Below are 12,021 nucleotides of genomic sequence, written 5' to 3' on the forward strand. Positions count from 1 at the left end.
CACAGCCCCTGTGCTAAGAAAATGGGAGCCCCTGGCCCGCCGGGCAGAGCCCTCCCTGGAGCCGCAGCCCCTAGAAGTCAGCCCCGCGGGCAGAGCGCGGCACCGCGTGACCTGCAGCCACATGACCCACGCGGGGCGGGGCCGCCAGCGCAGTCGCTGCATGAGCCGCGGGAAGCGTCCGCGTAAGTGGGGAGCGGGGTCCGCGGGGACCCTCCTCGCGGGCGGGGTTCCGGGCGCTGCCCAGCCTCCGGCAACCTGGGGCCGGGACCCCCAGCGATCCGTTCGGGTCCCTCCCCGGGAGGGGCGATGGGATCGCCATTGGGGTGGGGGAAAAACTCCTGTACCCCAAGGACCGCGGATCCGGCCACCTCAGCCTTGGCCTTCCCACTCAGATTTGACCGCAGTGCGGCGGGGAGGACTAAACGCCCTCCTTCCAGAGCGATTATCTTTGCCGCGTGTTCTTTGGGGGAAACAGGATCTGCAAAGCAAGGCATGCCGGTGGGAGCGCCCCTCTCTGGTACTGAAAGAACACACCTCTCCAGGCCTCCACCTGCTCTAGTGATCCAAGATGATCCCATGACCTCTCTATTTATTGAGGAAGAGTTCAACAGTAGAGTATCTAGCCAGGTGGGGGTTGTCGAGGGGTGGGGAATGGGGGCCTGGGTCGAGCTGCAAGATAATAGCCAACATGTTATATTGAATACTATGTGGTTTACATGCATCTTCTCATTTCATATTCACCATCATGAAATTTGTCAGGTAGGTGCTGTTGTCCCCATTTTCCCGTAAGAGAAAACAAGCTCAAAGAACTTGGGACCTTAACCAAGGTGCTGCAGTTGATCAATGGAGGAACCGAGATTAGAACCCAGGTCTGTCCCACAGCAGCGCCTCCCGGTGGGTAGTGGAGGCACTTGGCCCAGCCTGTCAATGCTCTGTGAACTTCCCCTTCTGGGCTCAGACAGCATGGAGAGAAGGGCTTCTCCCCTCCATCCCTTTCTCCTTACCCCTTACCACTGATTCCTTTTGTCACCTACCCCTGCAGGACAAGATGAAGCTCATCATCCTGGACCACTATTCTCAGGCCAGTGAGTGGGCAGCCAAATACATCAGGAACCGCATCATCCAGTTTAACCCAGGGCCAGACAAGTACTTCACCCTGGGGCTCCCTACTGGTGCGTTGTGGGATGGGGAGGGTGGGCGAGGGCATTATGGGCTTTTAAGGGGCCAGGTAGGTAGGCCCATTCAGCCAAGGGACTGCAAGGAGGGCTCTGAGGTACTGGCCCTATGAGTGAACAACTCCCCTGCCCCTGGACATACGAAACAGAGGACCCAGCTTCCTCTGGGCTGGTTTGTTGCTGCCTGCTCCTGAAGAGCCCTGGAGTAGAAGGGATCTTGGTTAGGCAGGAAAAACTTTGATTTTTAGGCTATATCCTAAGCCAGCCCTGTCAGTCAAGTTTCCTTAACAGAATTAAGTCCTAATACCTTAAGGCATACGTTTTATGTAATGAATTAATTTCTCTTCTCTGCATCTAGAGTGCTACTAACTAAGCGCCATCCTTGGGAGAATTGAGAAGATAGTCACTCAACGCATTTTCTGTAAGGCTTAATTAAACACAGGACCTAAGTGAAAAACAGTCCTAGGTTCTTTGGGGAAAAAATCAGAATGTTGCCTTTATGGGAGGATATTTTGAACCCAGTTTTTCAAGGCAAATGTTCTGATTATTTCTTTCAGAAGTGGGGTGGATTTGCCTCAGTGACCAATCCACTATTGCAGGAGTCTTCAAGCTTTTTCTGTATACGGCCAAATAATAAATATTTTACACTTCACTGGCCATACAGTTTCTGTTGCAGCTACTTAACTCTGCCCTTGTAGCTCAAAAGGAGCCATAGACAATCCAGAAATGAGCGTGGATGTCTGCCAGCACTGACATTTGATATAATTTTCATATATCATAATATTCTTTTGGTTTTTAAAAACTTTTAAAGTGTAAAAACTACTCTTAATTTATGAGCTCTACAAAAACAGGCAGCAGGCTAGATCTGGCCTGTGGGCTGAAGTTTTCTGACCTCTGCTCTAGAGGTTTGTGGGAACAGTATATTCAGGTAGGTATCTGTGAAACCACCAGCATCTCAGACTGTGTCGGGGCTGTGCTAACATCCTGTTTTCTAACTGTGGAGCCACCCTGGGTCAGAGTCTGGGCTTCTGCTGAAACCACTCCCCATTTCCCCATCGTCTGCAAAATTAGATCCAAGCCCCTCAGAGTGGTGTTCAGGGCCCTCCAAGACCTGGCCCCTTCCTGACTGTCACACTTGAACCAGCACAGTATTTCCATATGGGTTCCTTGGAACATTCCTACTGTTAGTTGAAGCACCCTCAGGGTTCTGGGTGGAAGCCACAGAAGCCGACTCTGGCTAACTTAAGCAGAAAAGGAATTTATTGGCTAGTTAGTGGAAGCTCACAGAATTGATGGGAAGGCTACAAGTTTGGAAAATGGACATGATGAAGCTCACGGGGAGGACAGGGAAGCTGTGTGGCTCAGCCATGGCTAAGACCATGTCACAGGGATAGGCTGATTATTTTGTGTGGATGGGGCTGCCACTGTCATCCATTCAGCAGATACTTATTGAATACCTGCTGTATGCCAAGCTGTTCTAGGTGCCAGGGATACAGCAGTGAATAAAAAGAACACAAATTCCTGCCTTCCTAAAGCTTGAATTATGGTGGGAGAGACAGATAATAAACAAGTGAACTAGCAAAATATAGAGTATGTTAGATGGTGATAAGAGGGAAGGAGAAAAATGAAGCAGGGAAAGGGGCTAGAGAGTGTTTAGGCAGAGGTGGGAGTTACAGTGTTGGATATGCGGGCAGGGAAGGTCTCTCTGAGAAAGTGACATTTGAGTAAAGGCCTAAAGAGGTGAGTTAGCTATGCAGATACCTGAAGGAGAGCATTGCTGGCCAAGGGAACAAACACCATGTGCAAAGGCCCTGAGGTAGAATTGCTTGAAGCAGGATTCCTAGCTGGGGAGAGAGTTAGCCAGGGGCCAGGTTATATAGAGCCTTTGTTAGGACTGATGATAACTCAGAGTGAAATGAAAAGCCATTAGTGGGTTATGAAAAGAATGATCTGATTTGGGTGGGGCTTTTTTCTTTCCATCTTTTTATTTTTAAAAGTTTCATGCATTCAGAAAAGCTGAAAGAATAGTACAGTACCATCTACCTAGATTCACCAATTGTTAACCTTTTGCCACATTTGCTTTCATCTCTTGTGGCTCATGTTCTGTATGTACACACACACATACACACACACATTTCTTATAAGCCACTGGAAAGCAAGGTCCAGAGATCCTGACACTTTACCTCTAAATCCTTTAGTACATATCTCCTCAGAATAAGGACATTCTCTTATATAATGACAATACTATTATAATACCTAAGAAAATTAAAAATCGTTTCATCTAATATATAGACTATATTAAATTTTTCCCCCTAATTGTCCACATTTATTTTTATTTTTTTGCAATACGCGGGCCTCTCACTGTTGTGGCCTCTCCCGTTGCGGAGCACAGGCTCCGGACGCGCAGGCTCAGCGGCCATGGCTCATGGGCCCAGCCGCTCTGCGGCATGTGGGATCTTCCCGGACCGGGGTACGAACCCGTGTCCCCTGCATCGGCAGGCAGACTCTCAACCACTGCGCCACCGGGGAAGCCCCACATTTATTTTTTAAAGTTTTTTTTAAAAAAATTAATCCCAGTGTCCAGTCAGGCTTCATGCATATTTCGTTTCTTAATCAACAGCAGTCCTCTTGCCTTTTTATGGGTTTTATGACTGACTTTTTAATGAGACTCCGCTTGGGTTTGCTGCTCCGAGGGGAAGTCTTCCCCAAACCCACAGGCTAGCCTGTACCACAGCCGACATTACTGCTTCGTGTCCCCACTCCTAAACAGTGAGCTCTTCCAGGGCGGCTGCTGTGTCTCTCACTTCTCTGCATCCCCATCACGTACCTCTCACGTACTCGTTGCTCAGGGAATGTCATGTCAGTAATTAAGTCTGACATTCACTCAGGTGCTGATCACAGTCATTTCAATCATCAGTGTGCTGAATGCTAGGGATTCAGCCATGAACAGGACAAGACACAGCCCTTCCCTCCTGGAGCTTACAGTCTAGCGGGGGAATAGGCATTAAACCAGCACTTAACAGATGGCAGTTGGGATTGAGCATTGGGTAGGACTTCAGATCTGATTTGTTTCTGTCAGATCTGACAGGTTCTCCTGGTGGAGCATCCTTGATTCATTGCCGGGTGCCCTCTGGGCTTCCAGGAGCTGGGGGCTGAAGGGGGTTCATGGCTGTGGCCTCTCTTGCAGGGAGCACCCCACTTGGCTGCTACAAGAAGCTGACTGAATACTACAAGAATGGAGACCTGTCCTTCAAATATGTGAAGACTTTCAACATGGACGAGTATGTGGGTGAGTCTTGGGAGAATCGTACTCCTCCCCTCACAGGATTGGCCCAGGAGAGGATGGGGGAGGGCTCAGGGAACCAGTGGCATTTGGGGGTAGCCTCAATTGGTGATACTGTATCTTCCAGGCCTTGGTTCACTCAGCTATGACATGAGGCTAATAAAGCTGACCTCATGGGCTGTAAGCATTAAGTGATATAACAGGTGTGGAAGCTTCTTGATCAGAGCAAGCACTTAATGAATTCCAGCATATCTCCTCCCCTGCCTCCTCCCCAACTCCATGCCATTTCTTTCTGGAACAAATGGCTGCAAATGGGATCTGGGGTCCCATGGCTGGGGTGTGTGCCCCCACACACACCAGTGTCTGTGTCTGGACTTTCTCTCTACTGTTCATCTTCCAGTCCCCTTCCTGCCAAGTATACTGGGAAGGGAGCTGAGACTAGTGTCCTTTCCACTGATGAAAAGTGGCATCTTGGGCTTCTGTCACCCTCTCCACCTCCACCATCATTTTGTAACGGTTTTGCCTTAAAGATTCTTTTTTGTTTTAATTGTGGTAAACTACACGTAACATAGAATTTACCATTTTAACCATTTTTATGTGTACAGTTCAGTGTTAAGTAGATTCACACTGTTGTGCAACCAATCTCCAGAACTCTTTTCATCTTGCAAAACTGAAACTATCCATTAAAAATCAACTGCCCATTTCCCCGCTCCTCAGGCCCCTGAAACATGCACTTTAAACACTGTTTTTCTTCTTAACTGAAAAAAAATCTTCTTTTGGAAGCTCTGAGATAATTCTCTCCAACCACTTGGTGTTCCAGTTGGGGTTCAGGCTGAGCAGGGTGTAACGGGGGGGTGAATGGTGAGGTGGGAGGCACAGGGTAAGGGGTGTTCTTGCTTCCTTTCCTGATGGGCCCAGCCCTCCCCCGCAGAGGCTAGCCCACCTCCAGAGGTCCAGACTGATCCTGGCCTCCAGCCATTCTCTTGTGAAAAGGAGATCAGAATGAGGGCCCAGGCCCATGGTCATGGGCACAAGGACACCAGCTCAGCTTACTCCAAGTGGCTGGGGGTGAGAGGGCTAGTGCCCAAGGCTCCCCGATGGGCTCTTCCCTGAAAGTGTCTCTGGGGTCTGGGAGTATCCTGCCATCCTTGGGAGGGTGCCCTTGCTCAGCCTGGCATGACTGAGTGCAGCCACGGCCCCACAGGCCTTCGTCGAGACCACCCGGAGAGCTACCACTCCTTCATGTGGAACAACTTCTTCAAGCACATTGACATCCACCCAGAAAACACCCACATTCTGGATGGGACTGCAGCTGACCTGCAGGCTGAGTGTGATGCCTTTGAGGAGAAGATCAAGGCTGCGGGTGGGATTGAGCTGTTTGTCGGAGGTGAGCTCGACACCGCAGCAGGTGTCCAGGGCAAACCCCGGGTGGCTGGAACATATGAGAAGGGGACAAGACCCATGCCTGTCTGCAAACAGCTCCCTCTCTCTGCACCAGTGACAGTGGGGTCACTCATTAGCCTGAGGCAGCAGGGAAGGCACAGAGTAGGAGCCCTGGTGCCCTGCCCTGCCTCTGCCGCTCAGAAACTTTGTGATCTGGGGCATCTCCTCTTTCTGCAATTTGATGCCTTGTCTGTAAACTGAGGTATTTGGATTTGGACTCCAAGATTCTCTCTATTCCTCAGACAAGGTTTTAGGGATCAGTCATGGGACTTAGTTAAACATAATCACAGACTCATGTAGTTCCAGAAGATTCCACCATCAGCCCCTGCATGCTAAAAATAGCAATTGAACCCCAGAGAAGTTTGGTGACTTGCCCAGGGTCAGCCAGCCAGAGCAGTGGAGAGAGGGTGGGGACCTAGGGTATCCCGCTCTCAGGTTTATGCCTGTCCATGCCCTGAGTTGCCCTCTTACACTTCCATCTGTCACAGCCTCTGGAGTCCCCCATGGGGGGTGGGGGTGGGAGGCTGAAGTTGAACAGTCTTTGACTGCTCCAGATTTAACCCTTCTTTACTTCAAGGTGGGGAGGAAATGGCTAGGAGTGCTCGTGTTCTGAGATCTTATAAACTTGGCAGCCCCTTTCCAGGCCCTGTGTATGTTTTCTTCGGTGTGACTCCATCCCAGCCGGGATAGAGAAGTGGCAGGAGAGAGAGAAGTTACACTTGGATGATCTGGGGGGCAGAAGCTTTTGGGATTGCTCCCTACTTAGCTTTCTGAGGGTGGCAGCAAGTTAACAATGTCTGTGTGTGCCTCAGCTAGAAATGAGAGGGGAAGATCATATGCTTAAAGTGTACCTTTAAATGAATGAGGTGAGAGACATGGTTTTCAAGGATTTTTTTCAGACCCCAGGTGGGGAAGGAGAGATTGTCCGTTCTTGAATTCTTGGATCCCTGGGACTGACAGGGCTGCCCTGTCTCTTCTGGGCAGGCATTGGCCCTGACGGACACATCGCCTTCAACGAGCCGGGATCCAGTCTGGTGTCCAGGACCCGTGTGAAGACGCTGGCCATGGACACCATCCTGGCCAATGCTAGGTTCTTTGATGGAGATCTCGCCAAGGTGCCCACCATGGCCCTGACGGTGGGTGTGGGCACTGTCATGGATGCTAGAGAGGTAAGGGCACAAGGGGGGCTGGACTTGGCTTTTTGCTGTTAATTTCAACTATACAGGTACCACCTGAATCCATTTTATTAAAAATGAAGACATTGTAAATAAGGCTAAAATCCCAACTGACCCTATCACTGCTGTCCTTCCTCTCTGGAAGTAACCATTCTTCCCAGTGTGAGGTGAAACCTTTTCAGCACTGACTGCCCAGGAGGCCACAGGCTCCTGGTCTCTACCTACCCAGCACCACTAATATCAGAATATAAATTGGTACCTGTCCAGGTACTGAGAGGGGCCCTCTGGTTCCCTGCAGTTGGTGGAAGCCACTGCTTGAAGGGAGCTCCCCCTGCAACCGCAGGATGCTTGTGGTTATAGCCCTGTGCTCAGGGATTCATAAATGTGGAGAAGTGTAATTGAAATAGTGTCTTGAACTGAATTGAGTCTTTCTATAGAAATTTGGGTATCATTTGAATTTTTTGTAGTTCCAATTTCCTTACTTTCATTAGAAGCATTTTCTCTTCCTTTCTGATATATTCAGTGGGAAGCAGCTACAGACATTTTAGCTTTAAGTTTCTTTGCCCAAGTCTGTAAACAAACATGTAAATCATTGAAAAAGTTTCCCTGTCTAAAGTGAATTTTTGTGAAATGAGCGATGGCAGCAGATTTCTGTTGGGTAACCTTGAATCAGTACCTAGGGAGGTCATTCTGCTGTTTTTGGCCTTGCAGCTTATAAACACTACAGTTTGAGGGCTCTTCCTGTGGTGTGCAGAAAGGACCTGGGGATGGAAATCTGGAAATTCTTTTTTTTAAAACGAGTTCTGGGGTCCTGAACAAAGAGTCACATTCTCTCTATGCCTCTGTTTTCTCATTTCAAGAAAGGAACACTAAATCCTGCTCACAACTCCATGGCAGAAGTGAATTACAATGAAAGGATATCTGGAATGCTGAGTTCTTTATAATCACTTTCTGGCACTTAACATTCTTTTTTTTTTTTTTTAATTAAAAAAATTATTTTATTTTATTTATTTATTTTTGGCTGTGCCTCATGGCTTGCAGGATCTTAGTACCCTGACCAGGGATTGAACCCGGGCCCTCGGCAGTGAAAGCAAGGAGTCCTAACCACTAGACTGCCAGGGAATTCCCACACTTAACATTCTCGATATTTTAAGTGTTGAGTCTGTGCCTGTTTTACTTAAACAAAAAGCATTACTCCAAGTCACATGAGCAGGTCTAATACTCTGAACTGAAAGTAACCAGATTGGGCTTCCCTGGTGGCGCAGTGCTTGAGAGTCCGCCTGCCGATGCAGGAGACGCGGGTTCGTGCCCCGTTTCGGGAAGATCCCACATGCCGCGGAGCGGCTGGGCCCGTGAGCCATGGCCACTGAGCCTGCGCGTCCAGAGCCTGTGCTCCGCAAATGGGAGAGGCCACAACAGGGAGAGGCCCGCATAACGTAAGGAAAAAAAAAAAAAAAAAGAAAGTAACCAGATTAAGGGGCAGCTTTATTGGGAGTCAACCTTAGCAGCCACACAGATAACTCTCACCATTGCTTCCAAGGCCTCCCTGGAGGCGCAAATCAGGACCCGTCTTTTTCCAGTTTGTCACTGTGGAAACTCACCCAACCTAGGGGCCCCGGGACCCAGTGTCAGAACTGTTGGGATAAGGCGTGGGCCTCTGTATGTATGGCACATCTGTTCCCAGGGCACTTTCACGGTCATCATCAAAGGTGCCAGGAGGCACTATCATGTGGTGGTCAAGAGCATGGACTCTGGGTTAGAAATGACCTGGGGCAAGTTACTGAAACCCCCATCACAGAGTCCACTCCCTTATCCTAGAATGTAGGGATAACAATGCTCCCCATCTCAGGCTACTTGTGTGATAGAGCACACAGAGCGTGGAGCAGTGTGCCACGTGCTAACGACTTACAATGACACATAACAACAACAGTCCTTACGATTGTCCTGGGTGGCCACTAGGATTCAGGTGTCTAGACTCCCCGTTCCGCCGCTCCTTCTCCTCCATCACAGGCTTGTTTTCTGATCCCCAGGTGATGATCCTCATCACGGGTGCTCACAAGGCGTTTGCTCTATACAAGGCCATCGAGGAGGGAGTGAACCACATGTGGACCGTGTCTGCCTTCCAGCAGCATCCCCGCACGGTGTTTGTGTGCGACGAGGATGCCACCCTGGAGTTGAAAGTGAAGACCGTCAAGTATTTCAAAGGTGAGGGTGGGGTGGGTCAGGGAGTAGGTTGCCAAGTTCAGGTGTGCCAGGAGTGAGGAGTGGATCTAGCTTGCATGCTCTGGCCACTTTGACAACTATGATTTTAATAAAATCAAACCTCCTCTCAGAATACAGTTTTCTCTTCCATCCATGACTATTTAAGGGTCCATTTCTAGAGACCTGTTTGCTCTGAGGAGGAGGAAAAAAAATGAAATGAAAGTTGTAGTTCAAGGGCAGTTTGGTAATCTCCTTGCAGCGATATTGAGCCTCAGGTTTTTTATCTTTACAGATCTTGTACAGGCCTTTTCCTTGTAGTCAAGGCACTGAAATGTCATGCACATCTTTTTTTCTTCTACATAAAGCGGATACTCACTGCTTTAAATAAACTTATGTGAAAATCCTCGTTTACTGTGCAGGCAAATTAGGAATTTGCTCTTTGATGAAAAGATTAACTTTTTTTTTTTTTTGCGGTACGCTGGCCTCTCACTGTTGTGGCCTCTCCCGTTGCGGAGCACAGGCTCCGGACGCGTAGGCTCAGGGGCCATGGCTTACGGGCCCAGCCGCTCTGTGGTATGTGGGATCCTCCCAGAGCAGGGCACAAACCCGTGTCCCCTGCATCGGCAAGCGGACTCTCAACCACTGCGCCACCAGGGAAGCCCAAGATTAACCTTATAATGGCCAACTCTCCTAGAGACTGAATTTATAACAGTCCATGGATTCTACCATTCATTAGGAATAACAAATTCTTTTCCTATTCTTAGGGTGTTTATCGTTTGGGCTCACAGAGGAAAGATGATGAGTATCAGTTCTAGGACAAAATTTGAGAGCTCCTGGATGTTACTGTTGATAATCATGGAACTCTGCCTCTACCTGCATTAATGACTTTTGTTTTTAATTTTCTGTAGGTTTAATGCTTGTTCATAACAAATTGGTGGATCCCTTGTACAGTATCAAAGAGAAAGAAACAGAGAAAAGCCAGTCTTCTAAGAAACCATACAGTGATTAGCCTGTGCTAATCCTAGTGTCAAGTACCTCATTGGGACAGGCAGGTCTTTCTGGAAATTGTCTTTAGATGGACAGAACTGTACTTCTTTAATCTAGTATGGTTACTCCAGATAAGTGGGTGAACTTATTATTCTTGGCTATGCAGCGTGGAGTCCAGTCATGGAGTTTAGCTACTTGGTTGTAACTTACTGTTAATCAGAAGAAAAAAAAAAAAATCACTCCGTAATTTTGATGTCGGCCCAACTAGGGGGTTTTTAACTCTTTGTTCTGTCTCTGACACTGTTCACGTGTACAATACACTCCTGCCAGTAAGTTCTATCATTATGTGCACTGATTCTCAATTGGGAGGGAGTTAGGGGCTTATGTATATGGGACAAAACCTCTTTGGAGAGTCCTGAGAGCCCGTCTTGAGCAGGCCTGCCCCTTATTTGGGAATCACTGTTTTAGATTAAGGAACAAACACTCTCAAAGTCTAAAATCAGTATAAGGAAGCGGTCCCTCTGGTCAGTAACAAGTGCCATGGGAAGGAAACTATCCCTTACTTTCTTTCCCCAGTTTTTACTGCTCTTTCAGTTGGCCTTTCTGTGAACTCAGAGGACTCCTTGAGGGAGGATTTGGGTGGGTAGGACTAAGAAGAAGGCTTTTGCTGATAAACTCAGAGCCTCAAGGGGCCCAGCCACGTCAAACTCCCATCCATCAGGGACCTTCCAGCACCAGGAGGAAGGCAGAAACGCTTTTCCCACCAGAGCCCTATGTTTTGTTCCAAGGACTCACTGTGGCACCTCTCATACACGCTCTTTCATAAGTCCACAGGGCCAGCAGATACCGTCAAGTTCAGCGTTGTGTTCAGTCAAGGTGATGGAGCCAGGGCAAGCAGCTCAGTTGAGTTAGAAACAACACACGAGTGACATGTTCTACATCCCTAAGAGCTGAGTGCCAAGAAACATACCAACTGTTTCTAAAGTTGCCTAATGTCCTTTCCCCACTGAAAATACCCTGCCCTTCTAACCCTCCCAGGTTCGTGTGGCATGGTCTGATGTTACCAGAACATCAGGAAATACAGTGCTTTTGCTCCTTTATCCTTCACCCCTTGTTCACAAGCTGTCTACTGCTCTGCCTTCTTTTACTCCTCTGCCTTGATGGTTTGGATGCTGCCTCCTCCTCCCTATTTCTGTGCCCATTTGAAGCTGCTGCTGCCTCTATTTCTGGGAAAGACCTTTCAGAGCCTGGCTCAGGCCTCTCTTTAAGTGCTGTGTTTGGTACCAGCATTTCATCTTTAGCTTTTATACGTGATTGTGCTGTCATTCTGTCTTAAGCTAATGGATCAATGGACTTGTTTACAATATTTTCTATTAAATCCAGTATTTTCAAGTAAAATGTGTTGTTTATGGACTTCCACCCCCAAAGGTCAGAAGCTGGTTTGGGTTGATATTTATGTATTTTGAGAATAGCTAGCGAGCAAAGCTTCATACTCACTCCTCACAGCAGCTCGGCAGGAAGGTCACAATCATAGCAACTGTTGATCTTCTTCAATCACCAGAGGGGAAAATAATCAAAATAGTTCCTAAAAATGAAGTGCCTGTGTGAAAAAATGGTAGGAATGAACAGATGAGCAATAAATTATCCGATTCTGGCTCTACTTGGCATCCATGACTGTTAAATAGAATAAGGCAGATTTGTGACCAGGAGGGATGTATCAACTGCAAGGTATGGAAAACAGGTTTAAGGGTTTTTT

At 48.1% G+C, this 12,021-nt stretch overlaps 1 protein-coding gene across 2 annotated transcripts; it reads left to right on the forward strand.

Moving 5' to 3' along the window:
* The first annotated feature begins 149 nt into the window (after nucleotides 1–149).
* GNPDA1 (glucosamine-6-phosphate deaminase 1) lies at nucleotides 150–11,663 on the forward strand. 2 transcript variants are annotated; one of them, XM_007453699.1, is made up of 7 exons: nucleotides 150–182; nucleotides 1,043–1,172; nucleotides 4,363–4,464; nucleotides 5,663–5,845; nucleotides 6,886–7,070; nucleotides 9,107–9,281; nucleotides 10,187–11,663. In XM_007453699.1, exons 2-7 carry the CDS (start codon nucleotides 1,049–1,051, stop codon nucleotides 10,285–10,287), a joined length of 870 nt encoding a protein of 289 aa, XP_007453761.1. In that variant the 5' UTR covers nucleotides 150–182; nucleotides 1,043–1,048; the 3' UTR covers nucleotides 10,288–11,663. The 2 variants fall into 2 exon arrangements, with proteins under 2 accessions (XP_007453761.1, XP_007453762.1); XM_007453700.1 differs by lacking the exons at nucleotides 150–182; nucleotides 4,363–4,464 and having other exon boundaries at nucleotides 1,049–1,172; nucleotides 10,187–10,287.
* Nucleotides 11,664–12,021: the final 358 nt, after the last annotated feature.

The sequence above is a fragment of the Lipotes vexillifer genome, unplaced genomic scaffold (genome assembly GCF_000442215.2).
Source record: "Lipotes vexillifer unplaced genomic scaffold, Lipotes_vexillifer_v1.1 scaffold3365, whole genome shotgun sequence".
In the NCBI taxonomy this organism is placed as follows: domain Eukaryota; kingdom Metazoa; phylum Chordata; class Mammalia; order Artiodactyla; family Lipotidae; genus Lipotes; species Lipotes vexillifer.

Coding starts and splice junctions, on each gene's coding strand:
- GNPDA1 (XM_007453699.1), top strand. CDS start 1,049: ATGAAGCTCATCATCCTGGACCACTATTCTCAGGCCAGTGAGTGGGCA. Junction 7,071..9,106: donor CTGTCATGGATGCTAGAGAG/GTAAGGGCACAA, acceptor TCTGATCCCCAG/GTGATGATCCTCATCACGGG. Junction 9,282..10,186: donor GACCGTCAAGTATTTCAAAG/GTGAGGGTGGGG, acceptor AATTTTCTGTAG/GTTTAATGCTTGTTCATAAC.